The sequence below is a fragment of the Myxocyprinus asiaticus genome, chromosome 13 (genome assembly GCF_019703515.2).
Source record: "Myxocyprinus asiaticus isolate MX2 ecotype Aquarium Trade chromosome 13, UBuf_Myxa_2, whole genome shotgun sequence".
Taxonomy (NCBI): domain Eukaryota; kingdom Metazoa; phylum Chordata; class Actinopteri; order Cypriniformes; family Catostomidae; genus Myxocyprinus; species Myxocyprinus asiaticus.
In genome coordinates this window covers 35349798-35376179 of record NC_059356.1, presented here as the reverse complement: position 1 = coordinate 35376179, position 26382 = coordinate 35349798, and the positions used below count along the sequence as shown (strand labels likewise).

At 38.8% G+C, this 26382-nt stretch overlaps 1 protein-coding gene across 4 annotated transcripts in view; it reads left to right on the top strand.

Annotated features, from left to right (window-relative positions):
• LOC127450488 (V-type proton ATPase 116 kDa subunit a 1-like) overlaps nucleotides 1–26382 on the top strand; it is a 55877-nt gene that overhangs the window by 10670 nt on the left and 18825 nt on the right. For 2 of the 4 annotated variants that reach the window (XM_051714640.1, XM_051714639.1), the window contains exons 3-14: nucleotides 4092–4170; nucleotides 4309–4406; nucleotides 4569–4697; nucleotides 4925–5011; nucleotides 9098–9177; nucleotides 11288–11414; nucleotides 11599–11681; nucleotides 11833–11926; nucleotides 18409–18621; nucleotides 24987–25137; nucleotides 25545–25684; nucleotides 25915–26078. In XM_051714640.1, the coding sequence (XP_051570600.1) occupies nucleotides 4092–4170; nucleotides 4309–4406; nucleotides 4569–4697; nucleotides 4925–5011; nucleotides 9098–9177; nucleotides 11288–11414; nucleotides 11599–11681; nucleotides 11833–11926; nucleotides 18409–18621; nucleotides 24987–25137; nucleotides 25545–25684; nucleotides 25915–26078 (1445 nt within the window). The remainder of the gene's footprint in view (nucleotides 1–4091; nucleotides 4171–4308; nucleotides 4407–4568; nucleotides 4698–4924; nucleotides 5012–9097; nucleotides 9178–11287; nucleotides 11415–11598; nucleotides 11682–11832; nucleotides 11927–18408; nucleotides 18622–24986; nucleotides 25138–25544; nucleotides 25685–25914; nucleotides 26079–26382) is intronic. The other 2 variants (XM_051714642.1, XM_051714641.1) reach the window with 1 other exon arrangement.

Below are 26382 nucleotides of genomic sequence, written 5' to 3'. Positions count from 1 at the left end.
CTTTTGAAAAAATGCCGGCAAAATTCCCTGTATTAAAATAAAAAACTACCAAACGAATAAAGCATTACATTGAAAAAATTATATTGTTAGGCCAGTATACTTGCCTTTTCTTGACACAAACTTAAATTAGCCTTACCCTGTTCTGTAGATGAAAAAAGTTTTACACTTTTTTCAAGACTATAAACTATCAGAACTATTTGTCCAATGCTGAGTTCACTTTCAGAAAACGAGCTTTGAACTTTTAAATATTTTAAATCTAACCCTCTTTACCTCGGATTGCATTTGCTAAGCTTCTTCAGAAAATGTAAATTGCATTATGACGCTAAAATTAATTTTAGATGACAATCAAATTCAGATGGTCGTTAAAAGTTGCTGAAAAATATGCAGGATATAATGCAGTTGTGATGGCAATGCTTTAGATTAGATGATTGTTCAAAATAGCCTATTGAATATCAGGAATGTATCATAAACACTGATGTTACACTGCATCAATTTTTCTTTAATATCTGTGCACACATATTATACGAAGACCCAAAGTTTTCCCCATTTCTCGGTGCAGGTTGCCAGCTTGAACAGGGCCATGATGATTCATTTTTGGGTCGGAACCGGTGGCAACCTGCGCTAGACGCAACATCAGGACCAATATTACAGTCCTATCAGAAGGGCAACTGCTCCCTTTTGATTGCAGTTACTCATCTTCTGATTGCATTTATTCGTGAAATTAAAATTACAGTAAGCTGTCTAATTTCAATGAATTGTCTCAATACTCTCTGCATTTTACCAAAACTTTGGGGGGAAAAAAATTGGGGACATTTGGGAGGCGAAAGGTACACAATTAGCAATTTACACACATTTCTGTATGGAAACGGCTAAGGGGCAGATTTCTTTTGCGATAGACCAAAACTTATGCGACAAAGTGATTGTTTTTTTTGTTGAAGCATGATGCCATCACGCACACCATTTTTATCTATAAAAAGCCATTTGAATGGAAACGGGCAGAAGATAAATTTTGCAAACATTTTTTTACACATTTTCATTTTGTCAATAACAAAACAGCACGAAAAGTGGATGGAAACTAGGTTACTGCTTCAGTTTGTAGAGAAATATGTTTTCTTTTTTTCAATCTGCATGTCAAATTTTTGTTCTCATCCATCATGGGCAAAGGGCAGACCAGCTAAAAGGCGCTTTACGCCATTTAGGGCTGTCAATTGGGCAGAGAAACTAAATTAGAATTTTTACCTTAAACATTTTTCTAAATTCAAATTAAAATTGAATTTTAAAATCAGCTGTTTTTTTTAAATTGACGTTATTTCCTTAGTCCACAAGAGAATATGAATAAATATAACCATACAGCACTGTTATATTATTGCAAAGAACATTCCTGTCTGTTAAAAAACATTCAATTTTAAACTAAAGTGCACAAAATAAAAAGATAAAGTTTGTCGGTTCATATTCTCAAATTATAAGTCAAAAGCAAAACAAGGGTGGAAACGCTTCAATAGGCAGTTCTGTGTTAACATGGTGTTACACTTGCACTAGTGCCACAGTATATACCATCACAGACTCAAACTTCATAATAACAGAGATACACTACCGGTAAAATTTTTTGAAACACTTACTCGTTATTTATTTTTATATATATATATATATATATATATATATATATATATATATATATATATATATATATATATATATATATATGATGTGACTAAATATCCAAAATAAATCAAAACTGTGTTATATTTTAGCATCTTCAAAGTAGTCACCCTTTGCCTAGAATTTGCAGACATGTACTCTTGACATTTTCTCAACCAACCTCTTGAGGTATCACCATGGGATGCTTTTTAAACAGTATTGAAGGAGTTCTCATCTATGTTGGGCACTTATTGGCTGCTTTATTATTTGGTCCAAGTCATCCAATTCAAAAACTTTTTTTTATTATTAAAATTTTAGTTTTATAATTAAATAAATTAATATGGTGGCACAATTATATTTATGTTTACAAAACTCATTTCAAACATTTAAACATACACTTTCAGATCAAAAGATTTTGAGGATCATGAGAAACATTTCAGTCAAGTGTTTCAAAAGTTTTGACCAGTAGTGTATACCACAGTGTTTTTCATGAATTACAGCTGTACGTATGTAGGGTAGAATTATTACCAGATAGCAGTGGTATTCGGCTGAACTTGGTGGTAAAGTGGCTCATGATCCCTGGTCAGGGGCTGTTCAAACAGACGGAACACAACAGAAAGGAACAGAACACAGCTTGAACTCCTTTACAGACAAACCCATTGCTTAATCTGAGAAATGCTGATAAGAGAGTAAGACGCAATGGGCAAAGACCTCCACCTACTGTAAGGGGCTGTTCACACCGAACGCTTTTGCAATCATCCAGTTTACTATTTGTTTTTCTATGTAAGCACGCTAGACGAATGTCTTTGTTTCACTTGTGTGATGAGGAGAGGGGCGTGGCCGTGATGACGCACGCCTGGCACTGAGTTGACTAATCAGCAGGAGAGAGATGGGGGGGGGGGGGGGTGGGAGAGGGAGAAAAAGTGGCTCGCCGGTCCCTGGACACGCTATCGCCTGGCTCTCTGCCATCTGGGCAGCGGTCCTCCGCGATGCCAGACGGCAGCAGGCTCCTCCTCCCGGCGGACCGCTCAGTACCACCGCACCATGTCTCCTTGGCATCGCAACCCTCCAGCGGCGAGGGCTCTTCCCTCCTCCCTACTGGGTTTCGGCACCATTGTAACAAGGTTCTTAAGATGGGCAAAGAGGAGGCAGGAACCAGCTGAACAGTCAACATAAAACTTTAATAATAAACTGAGCTCAAACATAACAAACTGCAAAACAAGCAAAGACACACACATAGCTTTGTGCGTCTCTCTCTCTCCCGAACTGGCGTCTCTGGCTCCCTCTTATCACATTCTCGCTGATTAGTCAACTCAGCGCCAGGCATGCGTCATCACGGCTCGGCCACACCCCCTCCTCGTCGCAGCTTTGTTTTTGTTTATTCAGCATCTCGTGCAGGAGCACTGTTTTTTAGATGCCATGTCAAGTTAAAAAGAACTTTAAAATGCATCTCGAGGCACCTGGTTTCTGTTAAACTGTATTTTGCTGCCCTTCATCTAGTTTGCGATCGGTCTGAAGTCATCGCCTGTGCTTGGCACACGTCCAAAATTCTAATGCGCAGTTTTAGCATTCGAATGTGCATATTTTTCTTAAAATCGACGAATATTCAAATTTTTTTATTTTAATTTGACAGCCCTATTGCCATCTACCATACAGGGGTAAAATTGCTTGTTGATTAGCACCATTTATTGAAGAGTCATGAATGTGTTAACGATGACTATTCGCCTATCTTTTAATGTGAAAGGGACATTCAGACGATTCACCTCCCATAATCACGCCGCCTTTGGTGTACAAAGGCCTTTAGGTTAAGAAAACCCTTAGTTATAATTGTAAGTGTGTTTTTGTTAAGGGTTTCTTGCAACCAGCTGCAGGACTACATACAGTGGACAATATTTATTTGTTGAGAATTGAGAATATTTAAGCATATAGTTTTATATTTTGAGCGTTGCTCTTCAGTAGGAACGGGCTTTTACTACTAATGAAGCATACTTCTCAAAAATGCAAATGTATTCATCTCTAAACTATCCATCTGAAATGTTATAATTATTTTGACCTAGAGTATAATTTTAAGATATACATCAGATGTTCTGAATAATAATAAAATAATAATAATTTTTGTACACCACTCTCTGAATTCTGGTGGAATTTTTGTCACTTTTAGTGGTATTTTAAGTGAGCCCTCATTGTTTCTGACCCTGGTGCTCATTTCTTGAACCCACATCTAGTTAGTCAATGCCACCAACAATACATTTCTGATTTGTTTTTTGTAATGTGTCTTTATGTAATGGGGATTATTTTTTCACAGTAAATATGATCTTAACAGTATGTTCCCTGTGCAGCTTTTTACACACCTGGGTGTGAATGTGGCTTTCGTTATCCCTAATTATTCACTAATAAGGAGTTAATCAATAATAACTGGTCAGTGTATTTTTCTCTCTTCCTTTCATTTGCAGTTAAACCCAGATGTGAACGTTTTCCAGAGGAAGTTTGTAAATGAAGTCCGTCGTTGTGAGGAGATGGACCGCAAATTAAGTGAGTTTAGTCAGCATTGCTGATATAATGAAATAGAATCATTGCAGACAGAGGACATTGCATCATTTGTTCAGACTAAATCCAGTGGAAAGAAGTCAGGTCCAACTTTATTTCTGCTTTTTTGCACTTCTATTTAAGGATTTGTTGAGAAGGAAATAAAAAAGGCCAACATACCTGTTGTAGACACAGGGGAGAACCCAGAGGTCCCTTTTCCACGAGACATGATCGACTTGGAGGTATTATAACTGTTTTAACAAAGAATTGGTCTGTAAAAAAAAAGTCAAAATACCCAGCTTGCATCTTGGGTTAAAGTATTTGTTAAATTTGCAATAACTGTAATGTAGTTTGAGAAGTCTTGGGGTGCAGAAAATTACATGTGACCTTTTGATCTTTTGCAGGCCACCTTCGAAAAACTGGAGAATGAGCTGAAGGAGATCAACACCAACCAGGAGGCCCTGAAGAAGAACTTCCTGGAGCTGACGGAGCTCAAGCACATCCTCAGACGAACGCAGCAGTTCTTTGATGAGGTCTACAATACTTAGTCTCTTAAAATAATTTTATCCATTAGAGTTACCTGTGGTGTTACTCAGACACTGGCAAGTGATTATCTGATTTTTTTGTTTATGCAAATGAGTAATCAACAGCAGTCAATAGTCAGATGAATGCACGGACAATAACACAGAGGAACCAAAACATGTTTACCCCATGTTTGTGATCATGTTCACCCTGACAAAGACAGATGCATGTCTAACAGATTGAAAGGCCATTCTCTGAATTCCTGGTCACACCTCAGCCACTGATGATGATGTCAAATTGCCCTTCCCAAGACCAGTTCTGCAAGGTGTTCGACTCCCTATTCACATGTTACTTGTAAATGTAAAAAGATTTTTTTGTCCGTGATAATTAGTTCCTACTGGGGTGTTCCTTTTTCTGTCTTTCAGCCTGTTGGAGATCTTTGACCTTACATTCTGGTGCTTTCTGAACTCTGATCTGAACTTTAACATGTTAACAATGTGATTTTTTTTTTTTTTTTTACATGTTGTAAATGATAATTTGAGAGTAAGCAGTTAAGTTGTTAGCTGTCTTTTTATCATTCACTTAACACTTACACAAGCTTGGGCTCTCACAGAGACTGGTGGTGGATGGGTGGTGGTTGGTGTGAGGGTTGTGTTACTTAAGCCGGCGCCACACTAGCTGATTTTTCTTTTTTCCCAAGGATTTTCAGGTGTGAGCTTCATTAACATTATCGCCGGCCAGTCGGAGGGAGACGAAGCGCACATTAGTGTCTGTCAGCGGGAGGTCATTGATCATTGATCACTTGACTGTCGGGACTCCTTGCAGTTTTGGGATAGTTCACCCAAAAATGAAAATTCTCTTATAACTTACTCTCCCTCATGCCATCCCAGATGTGTGTGACTGTCTCTTCAGCAGAACACAAACAAAGATTTTTGGAAGAGTATTTCAGCTCTGTATGTCTATAAAGTGAAAGTGAATGCATGTACTTTTTTTACATTCTGTATTCTGAAGCAAAACGCTAGGTGTGTGTAAGAAATATATCAATATTTAAAACGTAAAAAAAAAAAATTCGAGGGTCGAATACACGCTGCCTCTCGCTTGACGTAAGCACGTTGGCAAGTTCACGCGAGAACTGACCCATGAAATATTAAAAAATACAAAAGCACAGTGTTGTTTACAACAGAGAAGCATAGATATTCATACATGGATGCTTCATTTGGCTGGTTTGGATACATCAACTGTGGAAGGAGAACTGTTTGAATCGGTTTGAATCACTTGAAGTGAGTGAGTGAAGGAGATGCCTCAGATCACTACATAAGCTGCTTTTGTGTGGAAACAGCATTGCGGTCCATAGTAGTGTTTCACGGTTTACCGCTACTAACAAAGTATCACAATACCAAAAAAATTAAAACGGTATCTTGTTGTTAATTCCGGTACCATATTACAGTATGGTGTCATTAGCAAAATGATATGAGATGTGAAAGTTTTGAGATGAAATCAATGACAATTTGAAAATAAAATAAAAAACCTCTGTGTGACGAGGAGGAGGGATAAGTGCAGCGGAATGAGACAGTTCGAGAGAGAGAGAGAGAGCAACACGCAGCTGCAGTGTGTGCGTTAATGTTTTGTGTCTCTTTTTTCATTAAACATTATTTTGACGGTTCAGCTGGTTCCCGCCTCCTCCTTTCCCAACTTTTAACCTTGTTATACTCTGGATATGGCCAAGTGTGATCATTAAACAGCAGAAGGATGTAATTTAATTAACTATTAATTATTAATATACAGTCACGTGCGCTGTACGCTACAGAATAAACGAGGTGCTGCTCTGCTCTGTCATCTGCTTCACACACAAACGCAGCACACACTACTGGTGCTTAATTTTAATTTTAATACTTAAATGAACTCCTCCAGCAAAGCCCGGAGATTTCAGCTCGAGTGTTCCGACGGGAGTGTCCCAGCATGAATGGAAAGCCTGATATAACTAACACGTCAAAACAGGAAGAACTCAAAGGTCTGTCAAAATAAAAGTCCTGCTTAAATGAAAGATCTATTCAACTGGATGCGTGAAATTGAAGACCGAAAATATAACTGCTGTATAAAAATGTAATATTCAAAAAGTAGCAATAATGCTCATAATAACAATTATATAATATTCAAAGGTTTTTTAATATTATTATTATTATTGTTATTATTATCTGTATGCAATGTCACAAATGCAAGCAGCCTTGTGCCACAGGTAATCAGATTTTTTTTTTACATTAATGTTTTCATTAATACTGTGAAGCATTGTGCAGCATTTTATTTGACCAAAAATAAAATTGAATTTTTTTTGTACAATTTGATTATGTAATTAAAGCTGTATGTATCAATTTGATTAAACACCATTTGATCATAACATGTAATTAAAACATTTAACACGGAATCCAGAAAAATTTAAATGGGAAACACATAATTTGTATCTGTGAGACTTTATGCAGTTCTTTTAATCAAGTCGTTTTCTGTGTAATTTCATAAAAATCTGAGGCTTTTTATTTGTTGATTATAGTATCAATTTAGTATCGATACCGAGGTACCAGGGCCGGAATCGTACCGAAGCCAACATTTTGGTATTGGAGCAACCCTTGTCCATAGGAACAGCTGCTAATAAGGTATCTACGTATGAATATATATGCAGAGGAGGTTTTCGCTCTTACATCATGCAAAAAGGTTTGAGCTGGCAGTTTGAACTCCACCCTAGTCAACAAGCTGGTGGGAAGCAAGCATTTTTAGTAAAAAAAAGCTTTAAATATTGATCTATTTTTTTACACACACTGAGCATTTCGCTTCAGAAGACATGAATTAATCCACTGGAGTCATATGGATTACTTTTATGATGACTATATGTGCTTTTTGGAGCTTCAAAAATCATTCATTCACTTGCACTGTATGGACCTACAGAGCTGAAATATTCTTCTAAAAATCTTAATTTGTGTTCTGCTGAAGAAAGAGAGTCATACGCATCTGGGATGGCATGAGGGTGAGTAAATGATGAGAGAATTTTCATTTTTGGGTGAACTATTCCTTTAAGATCTGACTAGATGTCAAGCTGATCTGAATGTTTTCATCGCACTCAGCTGCATATCGTCACAAACTCTGATTGTAATCCATAGTGATTCTGTCTCCAAGCGTTATTTCTGCCTTTTTTCCTACACTAAAATGACATCAGAAAGCGGATACACAACAGTCTGTTTTTATTGAACTACTTTACCTACTGAAAGCTGCATATATGGACATGCGCTTTCTATGGCAAGCCTCAAGGGGATAAATACACAATCACACACTTTCGTAAAGTAGAGAGCTAAGTGAACGTGAGAACAGGTATTTTTCAATGCAGAAATAATGCAACTAATGACAGATAAAATAACCACAATAGAAATTTTACAACACCTACCCATCCGTGTGTCAGATAATGTTTATTTGCATTGCAACCTCTGATGGTGAAACGCATTCTGTACCATGTGGTGGCATAAACAATTGCATAAACAATACTCAAATATTTGTACCTGTTGACACATTTCTAAAGGTATATCATCTTAACCTGTATATCGATGTATGAGCTAATTCTTCTAAGAAAATGCGACATTGGAACAAATCAAGCCAGCTGCAGGTCTGAAAAGGCCATAAATCACTCTTGCAATTGTTTATGTTCACGTGGTACTCTTGTTTTTATTTTGGTGAGCTCCATGTGACGGAATCATAGAGAGAGAGAGTTGTGGTGAGTTGCTTTGTTTGTCACCACCATTTTGTATCGGCAAGTGTGTCATACCTCCGTCTGAAGAGAGTGAGATCTCAGCAAAACAGTTTGCACGTGTGACACCCTTGAGTTGTTTTGAGTCTGCTAGTGTGCCGCTGTCTTAAAAGATCTGGGCAAGTAACCCAAAGATTGCAGGTATAATCTCCAGAAGCAGTGAATTATGAGCTACCACCCCTGTGCCCTTGAGTAGGGCACTTCACCCAACATATGTTGTGCCTGTAATACGTTGTTTTGAATTAAAGTGTCAGCTAAATAAGTAATAATTATTATTATCTAAGTAGGTTCACTCTTAGATAAATTAGTTTTTATATAGTTATTATAATGAAATATTTTACTTTATCAAGGTCACAGATTAATTAACTAAATGTACAATGTGAACAATGTACAATCCTCTCACCAAGAGGATGTTTTAGTAATTAGAGCATCTACAGTAACTGTGTTAAATTACATAACTTCAAAACCTCATAGGGCACTGTTAATTTGGTTTGGTTAGTTTTAAGGAAATTATTTCTTGAAACCACATCAATAAAACTAGAAACCACCAAGAACTTTGATTAATTCTGCAAACTATTTCCAGTGGGGGAGGTAAATGAGAGAATAAAAATGTTTTATTCTCAGATGGAAGATCCTGCACTTTTGGAAGAGTCGTCAACTTTAATCGACCCAAATGAGGTTGGACGTACACCTCTTAGACTTGGGTGAGTAGTAAATTCTCTGTGTGTTATTGAACAAAGTTATTTGCTAATACACAGGGTGGTTCACACATTTAGATTAAACATTTTTTGGAAAAAAATGCTATTTTCACACAGTTTTACCTCAGAAAGTGCTTCCCATAAAGACACTGTTTACTATTACTGAAACAGGATAGCGAACTTTGAACTTCTCAATGTGTGCACATTGTTAGATGAAGCATAAAATAAAAAAGGTGTGTTGCGTTTTCATCTTAAACATTTTGCTACTGCTGGAGCTCTTTTGTTGGAATTGCTATTTACATAATTATGGATTGCAAATTTTGTAGATGCTGCTTCAGATGTTTTCTGCCGTTGTCATTTGTATATCTTTGCCACAGTCCTAGCAGAATTCAGAACAGGTCTTTTAAACACTATATGCTGTACATAAGTCTGTTATTTAAGTAGGCCTGTCGTGATTATTAAATAACCGTCTGATCGCGGTTATTTGATCTAACACTATTTCTGTGGAGTGATAAAATGATGAAACCAAATCTCAAAGGTTTTGCTTCATGACAAATAAGGGCTTAATCAGAGCATTAAAATAATGTGTGAAAGTGAAGAAATTAGTGAAGAAATGTTTTACTATTGCATAATATAATAAAAATGCAATATAAATATAATATATATATAAACATCCTCTCACTTTCAACTGCTTTTATTTTCAGCAAACTTAAAGGAGTAGTTCACCCAAAAATGAAAATTTGTGATAACTTACTCACCCTCAGGCCGTCCAAGATGTATCTGAGTTTCTTTCTTCATCAAAACAGAATTTAAGACTTTTAGGATTTCATTTCAGGCCTCCTCCTCTAAACAATGCAAGTGAATGTCCTCCATTTTTTGATGGTCCAAAATGCATATTTAGGGTGCATCAAAATAATCCACACGACTCCAGTAGACAAATAAAGTTCTTCTGAACGCAATCGATTGATTATTTTGAGAAACAAAACAATACTTATATACTTTTTAACTACAAATGTTCCCTTCAGTACATCTGTGATGTGCGCTCATGAGAGGGATGACATAAGCTCGTTGGTAAGGTCACGCGTCACGTGTAGGAGTCAGGAAGCACGTCATTGTTTACAAGAGAAACTTGTGCTGTTCACAAACCAAAACAGTCCAAAACATCATTTCCAAATAATAATTTAAATAAAAATGTCAACAGCGACGTGCTTCCTGACGATGACTCCACGTGAAGTGTGACTTTACCAACTTAACAACAGGCCTACAAGCCCTCAGTCCAGCCTCTCTCAGCCTATTGCGGACAGTCTGAGCACTGATGGAGGGATTGTGCGTTCCTGGTGTAACTCGGGCAGTTGTTGTTGCCATCCTGTACCTGTCCCGCAGGTGTGATATTCGGATGTACCGATCCTGTGCAGGTGTTGTTACACGTGATCTGCCACTGCGAGGACGATCAGCTGTCCTTTCTGTCTCCCTGTAGTGCTGTCTTAGGCGTCTCACAGTACAGACATTGCAATTTATTGCCCTTGACATCTGCAGTCCTTATGCCTCCATGCAGCATGCATAAGGCACATTCACACAGATGAGCAGGCACCCTGGGCATCTTTCTTTGGTGTTTTTCAGAGTCAGTAGAAAGGTCTCTTTAGTGTCCTAAGTTTTTATAACTGTTACCTTAATTGCCTACCGTCTGTAAGCTGTTAGTGTCTTAATGACTGTTCCACAGGTGCATGTTCATTAATTGTTTGTGGTTCATTGAACAAGCATGGAAAATATTGTTTAAACCCTTTACAATAAAGATCTGTAAAGTTATTTGGATTTTTACAAAATTATCTTTAAAATACAGTGTCCTGAAAAAGGGACGTTTCTATTTTTGCTGAGTTTAAACAGAAATTTGTTCTACTCATATTTCATAAATTAGGCCAAATGGATACACTGCTCTGACTCTGTTAGTACTCATCAATTCATATGTTCAAAATAAGAATAGATTTTAAATTTGAAGTGCAGCAAAATGTTTTTAGAAAAAGGCCTGCTTCAATATTCTTGACATCAGTTTCATTACACACTCTGATATTAGAGAATACTAATATGAAATTTGATTTCCCTTTGACACTGGTTGCAGGTTTGTTGCAGGCGTGATAGGCAGAGAGAGAATCCCCACCTTTGAGAGGATGCTGTGGAGAGTCTGCCGTGGCAACGTCTTCCTGCGGCAGGCAGACATTGAAGACCCACTTGAGGACCCCACCACAGTAGGTGCACCAATATTTGTCAGATGAAAGAGAGAAAATGTCATGCATTTTACTTTTAAGTATATTAACTTCTATAATACAATGCTAGATTCAAATGTCAGCTCATGTCATGTCATTTTTAATTTGGGGTATTATTTAGCTGAACAGTGCTTTCAAAATAAACTTTCTCTCCCTTATTTTTCAGGGAGACCATGTGCACAAGTCAGTGTTCATCATTTTCTTCCAGGGAGACCAGCTGAAGAACAGAGTGAAGAAGATTTGTGAAGGGTATGAGCTTTTTATTGCCAATCACGCGTCTCAAAACAGATTGACAGATTCATTGAATGTCTGTGGTTACTAAATGTATGCATTCATAAAGCATTCATTCTTTTTTATCAGGGACAGATTGCTCATTTTCCATTATTGATTGTTTTGTTAGGTTTCGGGCATCTCTGTACCCCTGTCCAGAGACCCCTCAAGAGAGGAAAGAAATGGCAGCTGGAGTGAACACTCGCATTGATGACCTCCAGATGGTAAGAGATACGCACCCACACACTCTCTCCCACACAGACTTAATGGTTGAAGTGTACTTCAGTTGTCCGTGTGCCGCTACGTCTTGAGCATGTGACGTAAATTTCATCATCAGCACAGTCTGTGCATGTAGCCCAATTTTACTAGACACGTGGACTCGTCAGAAAACAAAAATGAAGAAAAACAGAAAATCAAAGTATACCTATGGACAAACATTACATATTTCTGTAATATTTGGGTCAAGAAAAAGTCAAGTACACATTATTTTTCAGATGTGACTCTTGCATACCAAGGGAAAGGGCCTCTGCTAAACAGGAGAGCTGATGCACTCATAAATACATGCCATCATTGATATGATATGACAGAATATGATTTAACAGTATATTGATCTCCTTTGCTTTGTAAACTGCAGCTAAGTAGCGTAATGGAATTTTATGGGATGAGAGTGTGATCAAGAGCCCAGTGCTGTAATGAACACAGATTAGATCAGCCTTTCAGTCTTAAAATGCTGTACAGCTGCTGTGTGTGTGTTTGTCTTTGTGCTTTTATCTCTGTATTTCTAACTTCTTATTTTTTTCCTTACTGTAACTTTCATAATCTCATTTTGCAGGTATGTCCTTTTTTATTCACTCTTTTAAGCAGAGGTTGTAAACTAATAGACTGTTAAGTGCAGATTGAATTGACTGAATTTGACAACTGGCTTCAACAATGCACAGTTGCTGTCTGTCGTTTTGTACAGTTGAGGGAATCTCCCTTAGTGAATCAGAGGTATTAGGGGTTGCTACTGGGCATAAAGTGCGACTGATAGTTGGTGGTACAGCACTGGGTCTTTGAGAGAATCTCTCACAGTGCCTTATTCGGGCAGGAAAACTCTGGGTGAGTGTGTCCTCGCACATTTACATAGTGACCATACCTTCCCACCCACACAGATGCCCACTTGCCCACCCAGTTTGGAGCATCACCACATGGCGGGGCAGTTTATCCTCCTACTTCATATTAGATATGTTCAGGGTCTCCCACATTGAAAACATTTCCAGTGTCAGGCAAGGTTGCTGTCCTCACTTAAAGTAAAATACTCATCAAACAAATCAAACAAAAAAATTACAGCAAATCAGAATTTGATGTTTAATATACAGCAATGAGGAGCTGGATTGTAAATGAGACTTCACTCTGGGTGTGGCAAACTCTTCACTACTTGGCAAAAGGTGACAAATATAGAAACCAAGCGAACAACAAAACACATATTGCAATCACGATTGTTTAGAGCAAAAACTAAACATGGATGAGAAGATTCACTTTCGCATTCAGACTTTTAATGTGCCAGTTTCAAATTGTGTATATGTGTGTGTGTATGTATGTATATGTGTGTGTATATATATATATATATATATATATATATATATATATATATATATGTATATGTATGTGTGTGTGTGTGTGTGTGTGTGTGTGTGTGTGTGTATATATATATATATATATATATATATATATATATATATATATATATATATATATATATATATATATATACACGTGTGTGTGTGTGTGTGTATATACACACACACACACATGTACAGGTGCATCTCAATAAATTAGAATGTCATGGAAAAGTTCATTTATTTCAGTAATTCAACTCAAATTGTAAAACTCGTGTATTAAATAAATTCAATGCACACAGACTGAAGTAGTTTAAGTCTTTGGTTCTTTTAATTGTGATGATTTTGGCTCACATTTAACAAAAACCCACCAATTCACTATCTCAACAAATTAGAATATGGTGACATGCCAATCAGCTAATAAACTCAAAACACCTGCAAAGGTTTCCTGAGCCTTCAAAATGGTCTCGCAAGTTTGGTTCACTAGGCTACACAATCATGGGGAAGACTGCTGATCTGACAGTTGTCCAGAAGACAATAACTGACACCCTTCACAAGGAGGGTAAGCCACAAACATTCATTGCCAAAGAAGCTGGTTGTTCACAGAGTGCTGTATCCAAGCATGTTAACAGAAAGTTGAGTGGAAGGAAAAAGTGTGGAAGAAAAAGATGCACAACCAACCGAGAGAACCGCAGCCTTATGAGGATTGTCAGGCAAAATCGATTCAAGAATTTGGGTGAACTTCACAAGGAATGGACTGAGGCTGGGGTCAAGGCATCAAGAGCCACCACACACAGACGTGTCAAGGAATTTGGCTACAGTTGTCGTATTCCTCTTGTTAAGCCACTCCTGAACCACAGACAACGTCAGAGGCGTCTTACCTGGGCTAAGGAGAAGAAGAACTGGACTGTTGCCCAGTGGTCCAAAGTCCTCTTTTCAGATGAGAGCAAGTTTTGTATTTCATTTGGAAACCAAGGTCCTAGAGTCTGGAGGAAGGGTGGAGAAGCTCATAGCCCAAGTTGCTTAAAGTCCAGTGTTAAGTTTCCACAGTCTGTGATGATTTGGGGTGCAATGTCATCTGCTGGTGTTGGTCCATTGTGTTTTTTGAAAACCAAAGTCACTGCACCCGTTTACCAAGAAATTTTGGAGCACTTCATGCTTCCTTCTGCTGACCAGCTTTTTAAAGATGCTGATTTCATTTTCCAGCAGGATTTGGCACCTGCCCACACTGCCAAAAGCACCAAAAGTTGGTTAAATGACCATGGTGTTGGTGTGCTTGACTGGCCAGCAAACTCACCAGACCTGAACCCCATAGAGAATCTATGCGGTATTGTCAAGAGGAAAATGAGAAACAAGAGACCAAAAAATGCAGATGAGCTGAAGGCCACTGTCAAAGAAACCTGGGCTTCCATACCACCTCGGCAGTGCCACAAACTGATCACCTCCATGTCACGCCAAATTGAGGCAGTAATTAAAGCAAAAGGAGCCCCTACCAAGTATTGAGTACATGTATAGTAAATGAACATACTTTCCAGAAGGCCAACAATTCACTAAAAATGTTTTTTTTTTTTTTATTGGTCTTATGATGTATTCTAATTTTTTGAGATAGTGAATTGGTGGGTTTTTGTTAAATGTGAGTCAAAATCATCACAATTAAAAGAACCAAAGACTTAAACTACTTCAGTCTGTGTGCATTGAATTTATTTAATACACGAGTTTCACAATTTGAGTTGAATTACTGAAATAAATGAACTTTTCCACGACATTCTAATTTGAGATGCACCTGTATGTATGTATGTATGTGTATATATGTACACATACGTGTGTGTGTGTGTGTGTGTGTGTGTGTGTATACACACACACATGTATGTGTGTGTGTGTGTGTGTGTGTATATATATATATATATATATATATATATATATATATATATATATATATATATACATACGTGTGTGTGTGTATATATATATACACACACACACACACACACATGTATGTGTGTGTGTGTGTGTGTGTGTGTGTGTGTATATATATATATATACACATACATAAATACATATATACATACATACGTGTGTGTGTATATATACACACACACACACACACACATATATATATATGTACATACATACATACATATATTTATACATATGTATGTATATATATGTGTATGTATGTATATATGTGTGTATGTGTGTGTATATATAGATATATATATATATATATGTATGTGTATATGTGTGTATATATATATATATATATATATATGTGTGTGTGTGTGTATATATATATGTGTTTGTGTGTGTGTGTGTGTGTGTGTGTATATATATATATATATATATATATATATATATATATATATATATATATATATATATATATATATATATATATATATAGTAATTATCATCAGAATTGATTTTAAGGTTGTTGTTTTTTTTTACCTTTATGAGGGCAAATTGTTTTCTAAAATAAAATAGTATATCATCCATTTTTGTCAATCAGTTAAAGTGAAATTAACAGAAAAACCTATAACATAATAGGCATAGAATAGAACATTTTGAAATACATAAAATATTAGATAACAGAATTCACTACAGGTGCATTCACTTTTTGCCCCCACATTTTTAATATTTGAGGCATTTTTTGCACATTTGGTGGCCTATCATTCCTTTACAGCAGAATGGATTCTCAGCGGGTGTCTTCTCCACTCACACACCCTTCCACATTCATAATGAGTGATTATGTCTGTGCATTCCCACATACTGTGGGAGTTTCTTCATGTTTGCCACACTTATTCACTGATCCTCTCTGTCTCACCTTACAACAAAACACACACATATGCAGATCTGAATGCTCGCTGTCTGTTCATCAAAAATAAAGGAACAGATCCAAACAGTACAGACAGGGCAGGGAGAGTGTGTGCACTTGAGTTCCATGTCACTGACTCACTTTAAGCTAGTGAGGACCTGTTTGTCCCTGAGGTGTGATAGATACAGTAATTGTCACTATTTGTGTGTTGTGTGTCTGTGTCAGTCAGTCATAAATAGTTAATGTCCCTGTGCTCCTCTCCTAGCTCTGGAGAAAATGCACATTTAGCAATTTAGGAATGCTACATGTCTTGTGTGTTATTTGGTGTGTTTTTCTGTTACCGTGTGAGTTAGACAAAAGGGATCTCTTGAACATGTTACTAAGGATTACATTAATCCCAGACTGAGTGAGTTTGTCTGCTTGTCAGGGTGGGTGAGACCTCTGTATGTTTCAAGTATGGATGAGTTAGTAGGTTTTTCCAGCGTGGGCGAGTGTGTCTGATTTTAAAGTGGGCTGTTGCGGATGTCCCTCCAGTGTGTGAGAATGTGCACTTGGACTTTAAGGTTGGCACTGTAGCTGTCTGACATGCCAACGAGATACTTGCGCACTTCCCTGTCCACTCCTCCTGAATGTTTGAGAATTCCACCTTACCTAAAAAAAGACACATAAAACATGCACTGTTAACTCGTTCTTATCGACTGATCAGAAGCCTCCCTGAATGGGAGTGGAGGTTGATCAAGCTCTCTAAACCATGATTTATCAGACAGAAGCATACTTTAGGGCAGTGGTGGGCAACTATTTTGGTAAAGGGGCCACATTAGGCTTTACATAGTACATAGGGGGTCACATTGTATTCCTTTTGAGATGCAATGTTCTGCATTGATTTGGTTTTTGTATCTTTTAAGCCCAGAAATAGTTGTGTACTCAATTTTCTGAAGTGTATATGTGACTAATGGGACTATTCTGCAATTGCCTAAAGTATTGGAATGCTCTACAAATGTAGATACTTTTCTATCAGGCATTAAAAAGCTGAATAAAGGTTGAGCTTATTATAAATGATTTATTTTACCATCTCTACTTCCCTGTTAATTTATTATTCAATTTAACACTCTCTACATCAGCGGTCTGTTTAAATAATATATATATATATAACTTTTAATGTTTGTCGCGAAGCGTGCGAGTTTACTTATTTTATTCTCAAAACATTACCCGTTTACATGCTAAAAGGGTCATGATGCGGGTCTCGTCAATGGTTTGACTTTCCATTCAGCACACAACTGAATAAAACAGGCTGCATGACTTTGATAAATGATTACTGCAAGAGTTACAGGTGCGAGGTGACTTCAGCATTTCTAAATTGCAAAAATAAAAAAATACTTGCTCATGTGTCAATGATTACCCCTCCATGTGTCAATGATGCTGATATCTACTTTTAAATTTAATTTCATCACTGAGAAGGTTTACCTGCAAACTTAGTAGCACCAAACATCACAAGCAGCCTCAAGAATGGACACAGAGTGGCCATATAACAGTTTTCCTTAAAAAGAATATTGCACTAGAAATCGCTAAGTTTGTTCAAAGGGGAAAGCGAGAGCTAGAAAGAGTGCACTCGCCTGGCATGGTTGCCAGATTGCACAAAATATTAGGTGGAATATTTCCAATTTGTGCAAGTATAAATCTCAAATTGGGGGTGTTGCATCTCTTATCTGGCAACCCTGAGCATGTTAAACACTTGTGGAGGCGCATTAGGTCCCAATGCGAGAGAACTGAAATATCCAATGAAAAAAAAAACGCTTTTAGAATAAATGAGCCGCGGGCCACATTAAACCATGTGGAGGGCCGGATCTGGCCCACGGGCCGTAAGTTGCCCAGGTCTGCTTTAGGGGCTGTACAGAGCACGTTCTTGCATTATAAAATATGCTAGTCGGCACAACAGAATAGAACAAAAGGCAGGTGTCTCGAAGCACATTTTTAAAAGTTGAAATGTAACACTGTGTCTCCACAATACAGTGCTCATGGTGTAAAACACTTAAAAAGTGTTGGAACAGTGAAATGTATCCATTTAGTGCATTTAGACATTGAAAAACTATTAAAAACATTAATTATCAATAAATATTGATATATAAAATAAATATCTGTTAAATGCATTAAATTCAGACAAGGAATCCACCAGTGCTTTTTAAGCTCTAATTATGACCATATCACTTCAGTTCAGCGATCCACAGCCTTTACAGCACTGTCTACCTTCACCTCCCAGTACAATCTTACTGTTTTGACTGTTCCTCCTACTTTCCAGGTGCTTAATCAGACAGAAGATCACAGGCAGCGAGTGCTGCAGGCGGCTACTAAGACTGTACGTGTGTGGTTCATCAAAGTGAGGAAGATGAAAGCCATTTATCATACTTTGAACCTCTGCAACATCGATGTCACTCAGAAGTGTCTGATCGCTGAGATCTGGTGTCCTGTCTCGGATCTGGACTCTATTCAGTTTGCTCTCCGCCGGGGCACGGTGAGGACACACACATGCATACATTGGTGGCTGTTTCTATTAACATATTAACTTAAAGTTATCATAACTTGAAGTATGTAAAATCCATGGAACTAGCAGAACCAAATGGAATTGCACAAATGATTACCTGTTTTCAGTCAGGTTCCACTTCCTGTATTTGCAATTGATTGGGCAGAGTCATTCCCCAAACTCATGCCATTGGTTGAGGCAATGTTGTTTTGTGGGATGGTTTGATAGTGCCCCAGTGTTTATACTTCTTGGAGAAATCAACTTTCTAATGGCTTGCTTATATTTGTCTTTGCCTAACAAGTTGGTATTGGAGAAAGTATTTCAAGATCGAAGCAATTGCACACATCACCTTCAAGCCATACATATATATATAGCAGAGGCTGTTGTTACACTACCACTCAGTATAAGTGAATCCAGCAACTGCAACTCAACTTCCCCATGGTAATATTACATTACCCTGTAATGAGCACATCATTGATAAAGGGAACTGATAAATTAACTGAATTACCTTTAGATTAAAAACTGCCCATGTCATTTAAATATGATATCAGGGGCCGTATGCATAAGACTTCTCAGAAATTGTCAAGGATGCAGAGACAGGACCCATTCGCAGAGGAAAAAAAAAAAAAAACGGGGAATTTATTTAATACAAAAAAAATAAAAATAAAGGGAAACTCAAACTCCCACAAGGGGGAAAAACAATAAACAAACTACCCCGAAGGGGAAAAAACAAAGGAAATATAATTCAGGCCGGGGCAGGGGAAACTGGACCGAGGTAGGGATGGGAATAAAAAACAGGACCAACAGACCAACAACACAGGACCGACTGGAACATTAAAGACCGACTGGATACAACAACACACAAGATTGGAAACAAGACGAACTGGCACAGGACAGCAAACACAAGGAGACTAAAATAGGGAGAGAAATCAAATGGGTTAACAGGGGACAGGTGAGGCAAATGAACTAATAAGCAAACGAGGCAGGGTATGACATAAGACAGAGAGAGACAAACGGCAATACTGAAACAAAACAAAGCCACATGCTCTGACAAGACAAACACCCGAATGCATTAGAGCGCACATCGCCAAGACAATAAGGCAGTATATGCCCATGCCAACCGACAAACAAGACGAGAGAATGCGTTGCCAAACAAAGCAATGCTACGCATTCTCACACTAAACGAAACCTGAGCATACATTGCGAGGCAAACACCACGATGCATGCAACAGACAACAAAAACAAGACAGGACAACTGTGCGAGAGTTCTGCCATACAAACACACACAACACCTTAGACCAAAGTGACTGAACCCCAGCAAAACATGAAGACATCCCGCGACCCGGGCGCACATCGCGAGAGACAAACTATTGATGCGAGTGCATGCTGCCAAGATGACATAAGTGTGATGCACCCACGGCAATAACACAGACGGACATGGAGCACGAGTGTCCGGATCCCAACACAGACTGAAACCATCCTGCCGTAGCCCATAAAGCTTCTTAACTAGCGCTGTGCGGTGGCAGGCATAAAAAAAGAAAATCTCCGCTCGGTCCATAGAGGCCAGTTCATAATGTCACGGATGCAGAGACAGCCTAAACACAGAGGTAAAAAACAGGGAATTAATTAAATACAATAAAATAAAGGGAAACTCATACTCCCACAAGGGGGAAAAACAATTAACATAAACTACTCCGAAGGGGAGAAAACAAAGGAAATATAATCCAGGCTGGGGCAGAGGAAACAGGACTGACCGGGCCGAGGTAGTGATGGAAGTAGAAAACAGGACCAACAGACCAACAAGATGGGACCAACTGGATACAACAGCACACAAGACTGGAAACGAGATGAACTGGTACTGGACAGCAAACACGAGGAGACTAAAATAGGGAGAGAAATCAAACGGGTTAACGGGACAGGTGAGGCAAATTAACTAATAATAAGCAGGCAAGGAGACTGTGTATGATGTAAGACAGAGAGACATGCGGCACATTCAGAAACAAAACAAAGCCACATGCTCTCACAAGACAAAACAATAAGGCAATATATGCCGATGCCAACCGACAAACAAGACGAGAGAATGCGTAGCAATGCCAAACAAAGCGATGCCACGCATTCTCACACTAAACGAAACCTGAAGCAAATTATGTTGATCATCTCCTAACAAGGCCACAAGGTCTGGGTAGATTAGATGGTTAGCGAACAATCAGTACTCTTAGTCAACATGTTGAATGCAGGAGAAATGGGCATGAGTATAGACCTGTGCGACTTTGACAAGGGCTAAAAAAGTTTTGCCAGACGACTGGGTCAGAGCATCTCTGAAATGGCAAGGCTTGTGGGGTGCTTCCGGTCAGCAGTGGTGAGTACCTTCCGACAGTGGTCCGAGGAGGGACAAACCACAAACCGGCGACAGGGTGTTGGCTGCCCAAGGCTCATCGATGCGTGAGGGCAACGAAGGCTATACCATCTGGTCCGAACCGACAGAAGGGCTACTGTGGCACAAGTCACACAAAATTTTAATGATGGTTATGGGAGGAATGTGTCACAACACACAGTGCATCGCACCCTGCTGCGTATGGGGCTGCGTAGCCACAGACCGGTCAGAGTGGCCATGATGACCCCTGTCCACCATCAAAAGCGCCTACAATGGGTACGCGAGCGTCGGAACTTGACCTTTAAGCAGTGGAAGAAGGTTGCCTGGTCCGACAAGACCCGTTTTCTTTTACATTACATGGACGGCCATGTACGTGTGCGCCGTTTACCTGGGGAAGTGATGGCATCAGGATGCACTGTAGGAAGACGACAAGACGGTGGAGGGAGTGTGATGCTCTGGGCAATGTTCTGCTGGGGAAACCCGGGTCCGGCCATTCATGTGGATGTCAATTTGACATGTGCCACCTACCTAAACATTGTTGCAGACCATGTACACCCCTTCATGGCAATGGTTTTCCCTGATGGCAGTGGCCTCTTTCAGCAGGATAATGCGCCCTGCCACACTGTACATATTGTTCAGGAATGGTTTAAGGAACATGATGAAGAGTTCAATGTGTTGTCCTGCTCTCTAAATTCCCCAGATCTCAATCCAATTGAGCGTCTGTGGGATGTGCTGGACCAACAAGTCCGATCCACGGAGCTCCACCTCGCAATTTACAGGACTTGAAGTATCTGCTGCTAATGTCTTGGTGCCAGATACCACAGGACACCTTCAGGGGTCTTGTAGAGTCCATGCCTCGGCGAGTCGACACAGTTTTGGCGGCACGCAGAGGACCAACAGCATATTAGGCAGCTGGTCATAATGTTTTGGCTCATCAGTGTATACAGAGAATAATACAGGTGGAGTAAAACTTTAGTAAATTGAAGATATTTTAAAGTTTATATGTTATGTGTATTTTGGGGGTATGTATTAGGGGTACACGAGGGCTGTATTAGTCCATATTAGGGTGTTATCGTTGGTTTGTTACTCCACATTTATTACCGCTACACACGTGTTGTCTCTAAGGAGTGTCCGGTTTGTTCTTGTCATAACATATATAACGACTCATACATTGTGAAACATGACTTTAGCTCCCATTATCCCATGGCACTCACACACACATGGAAACAAGAGACGGAGTGTAAGGACGGAATGCCCAGATGCTTATATATTGAGTCATGAGCCCTCTCAGATCAAAGTATGCTTTTCCCTGTGGTCAAGAGCAGATGAAACCCGAACCTCGTCTCTCAGAGTGCCATAAATGCACTATGTCCATCACCTCTGCTCTGCTCTGATGGATAAATGGATGAAAAGATGAATGAGATATAGGAGTGCCCATCCACTCTCTCACTTTTCAGTGTGTTCTAAATAAAGACCACGTATGCCCTTCTGTCAGTAAAATTAGAGAAGATTTTGTGTGTGTGTGCGCGCGCGCGCAATGGATGGGTGCAAGATCCCTTTAGCAATGGATTCTAGCTTCTCATAGTTTACTCATAGCAAAATGTGTGTGCATATTAGGGATGCCTCTGTGAGGTCCATATTCTAACACATTATATAGCAGGACAGTGGGTGCAGAGTGTGTGTAATACCTGCAATCCATGCAGTGAGAGGTTGTAGTGTAAAGGTCAGAGGTCACTGGAATGTAAACCTTGTAATAAACACATCTTAAGGGGATTAGCTACTTGCACAAACCTTCTGTTCATATGTGTCTGTTTTTCTGTCTTTGTAGGGTTAAGTATATACAGTATAAACTGTATATTTGTACAGATGGAGCATATTGAGGACAATTTTAAATCCTTTTAAATGCAACCCTAATGTTAGGCAGTAAAAATTAACTTCCGTCTGTACACACAGTATCTCAGATTCTGCTGTGTTATAGTGTTAAGTCCATGTAGGCAGTGTGTTGAAATGTGAGGGATTTTGCTTGTGTGCTAGTTCAAAGCCTATACTTACTCATGGTATTCTTCCTCATGCCTTATTTAACTAGAAGCTATTAATACCAGCTGTCTTACACATTACCTCCACACACTCTTAAGCACACTGTAGAGTTTGACTCTTCAGTTCATGATACAGTTGAAGTCAGAAGTTTAGATACACTTAGGTTGAAGTTATTAAAACTAATTTTTTTTTAACCACTCCACAGATTTCATATTAGCACACTATAGTTTTGGCAAGTCGTTTAGGACATCTACTTTGTGCATGACACGAGTAATTTTTCCAACAATTGTTTACAGAGAGATTGTTTCACTTCTAATTGACTTTATCACAGTTCCAGTGGGTCAGAAGTTTAAATACACTAAGTTTACTGTGCCTTTAGGCAGTTTGGAAAATTTAAGAAAATGATGTCAAGCCTTTAGACAATTAGCCAATTAGCTTTTGATAGGTGGTTTACTGAATTGGAGGTGTACCTGTGGATGTATATTAAGGCCTACTTTCAAACTCGGTGCCTCTTTGCTTAACATTATGGGAAAATCAAAACAAATCAGCCAAGACCTCAGAAAAATAATTGTGGACCTCCACAAGTCTGGTTCATCCTTGGGAGCAATTTCCAAACTCCTGAACATACCACTTTCATCTGTACAAACAATAGTACGCAAGCATAAACACCATGGGACCATGCAGCCATCATACAGCTCAGGAAGGAGACTCATTCTGTCTCCTAGAGATGATCATAGTTTGGTGTGAAAAGTGCAAATCAATCCTAGAACAACAGCAAAGGACCTTGTGAAGATGCTGGAAGAAACAGGTAGACAAGTATCTATATCCATAGTAAAACGAGTCCTGTATCGAAATAACATGAAAGGCTGCTCAGCAAGGAAATGGCCACTGCTCCAAAACCACCATAAAAATGCCAGACTCCAGTTTGCAAGTGTACATGGGGACAAAGATCTTACTTTTTAGAGAAATGTCCTCTGGTCTGATGAAACAAATATTGAGCTTTTTGGCCATAATGACCATCGTTATGTTTGGAGGAAAAAGGGTGAGGCTTGGAAGCTGAAGAACACCATCCCAACCATGAAGCATGGGGGTGGCAGCATCATGTTGTGGGGGTGCTTCGCTGCAGGAGGGACTGGTGTACTTCACAAAATAGATGGCATCATGAGGTAGGAAAATTATGTGGATATATTGAAGCAACATCTCAAGACATCAGCCATGAAGTTAAAGCTCTTTGCAAATGGGTCTTCCAAATGGACAATGACCCCAAGCATACCTCCAAAGTTGTGGCAAAACGGCTTAAGGACAACAAAGTCAAGGTATTGGAGTGGCCATCACAAAGCCCTGACCTCAATCCGATAGAAAATTTGTGGGCAGAACTGAAAAAGCATGTGCAAACAAAGGAGGCCTATAAACCTGACTCAGTTACACCAGTTCTGTCTGGAGGAATGGGCCAAAATTCCAGCATCTTATTGTGAGAATGTTGTGGAAGGCTACCCAAAACATTTGACCTAAGTTAAACAATTTAAAGGCAATGCTACCAAATGCTAACAAAGTGTATGTAAACTTCTGACCCACTGGGAATGTGATGAAAGAAATAAAATCTTAAATAAATAATTCTCTGTACTATTATTCTGACATTAAACATTCTTAAAATAAAGTAGTGATCCTAACTGGCCTAAGACAGGGAATGTTTTCTATGATTAAATGTCAGGAATTATGAAAACTGAGGTGTATTTAAATTCTGACTTCAGGTGTATATACGGACTCACTAAAGACTCCCTACATAAAACAGAAGCTATTGCAAGAATCAAGCTGAATTTACAGTGACCTAAAAGAGAACCATTATTTGAGAAGATAGAAAAATGTTTGCATAAATGAATTGTAGAGTTGCATGTACTGGAACATGTATTTTCATGCATAACAAATTCCACTCTGTTTCATGCAGGAGAGAAGTGGATCCAATGTTCCCTCCATCCTGAACAGAATGCAGACCAAACAGACCCCACCCACTTACAACAAAACCAATAAATTCACCTCTGGCTTTCAAAGCATCGTTGATGCCTATGGCATTGGCAACTACCGGGAAATCAACCCAGGTAATCTTGATCTTTAGCCTTAAAACTCAGAGCAAGACTCCAAGACCTGTGAAATGACTAAAATGAGCTCTAGAATAGAATGGGTGTTGAGAGTTCTCGTGTTGCATACATGTTTTCATGGGTATCACAACATATTGTTTGCTCCATTTACATTACATTCAGTAGAAAGAATGAACAAGAATGGAGGTGTAGTGGACTAAAACACTAAACTGGTAAGCAGAAAGTTGTTGGTTCGATCCCCACAGCCACCACCATTGTGTCCTTGAGCAAGGCACTTAACTCCAGGTTGCTCCAGGGGGACTGTCCCTGTAATAAGGGCACTTTAAGTCGCTTTGGATAAAAGCGTCTGCCAAATGCATAAATGTAAATGTAACAAACGAATGCTCATTCTCCTTGTTTGTGCTCAGCTCCATACACCATCATCACCTTCCCCTTTCTGTTTGCGGTCATGTTTGGGGATCTGGGTCATGGTGTCCTCATGACCTGTGCTGCACTTTATCTGGTCCTGCGAGAGAGACGATTAATTTCCCAGAAAAATGACAATGAGGTATTCATCCATCTATCCATCCATTCCTTTTCCCTTCAAATTGGTGCCATAGCATTAAACATAGAAGGAATTATATATAAAGTATAGTTATGTTCTTCCATTAAGATTATTGGAGCTTTTTGCTCTGGTTTAGTATATGATAAATGACCTGATTGTGGACCATCACAAGTTAAAGTATCTCTCTCTCTCTCTCTCTCTTTCTCTCTCTCTCTGTGTCTCTTTTTCTCTAGATGTTTACCATGGTGTTTGCAGGCCGTTATATTATTCTCCTGATGGGAGTATTTTCGGTGTATACTGGAATAATATATAACGATTGTTTCTCCAAATCTCTCAATGTCTTCGGCTCGGGCTGGAGTGTCAGACCCATGTTTAGAGATGGAGGAGCCAACTGGACGTGAGTTGATCATTCTGACCCATTTGTTTTACATTAAGCCAGACACATCTCACTCAGCTCTAAAGGTTCTCTTTTTTACTTCATTAGGGCCAAGCACTGAAAGTGCGAATTGTTTCTTCTAAGGATTATTATTAGGGCCCTAGCACTGAAAGTTGGAGGCCCTATTGTTCTTCTAAGGATTATTGTTAGGGCTCAATCACTGAAAGTGTGGAGGCAATATTATTCTTCTGAGGATTATTATTTTTCATTCTTTATTTATTAATTTTTTTATCCTCTTTTCTAACAATTTGGAATGCCCACTTCC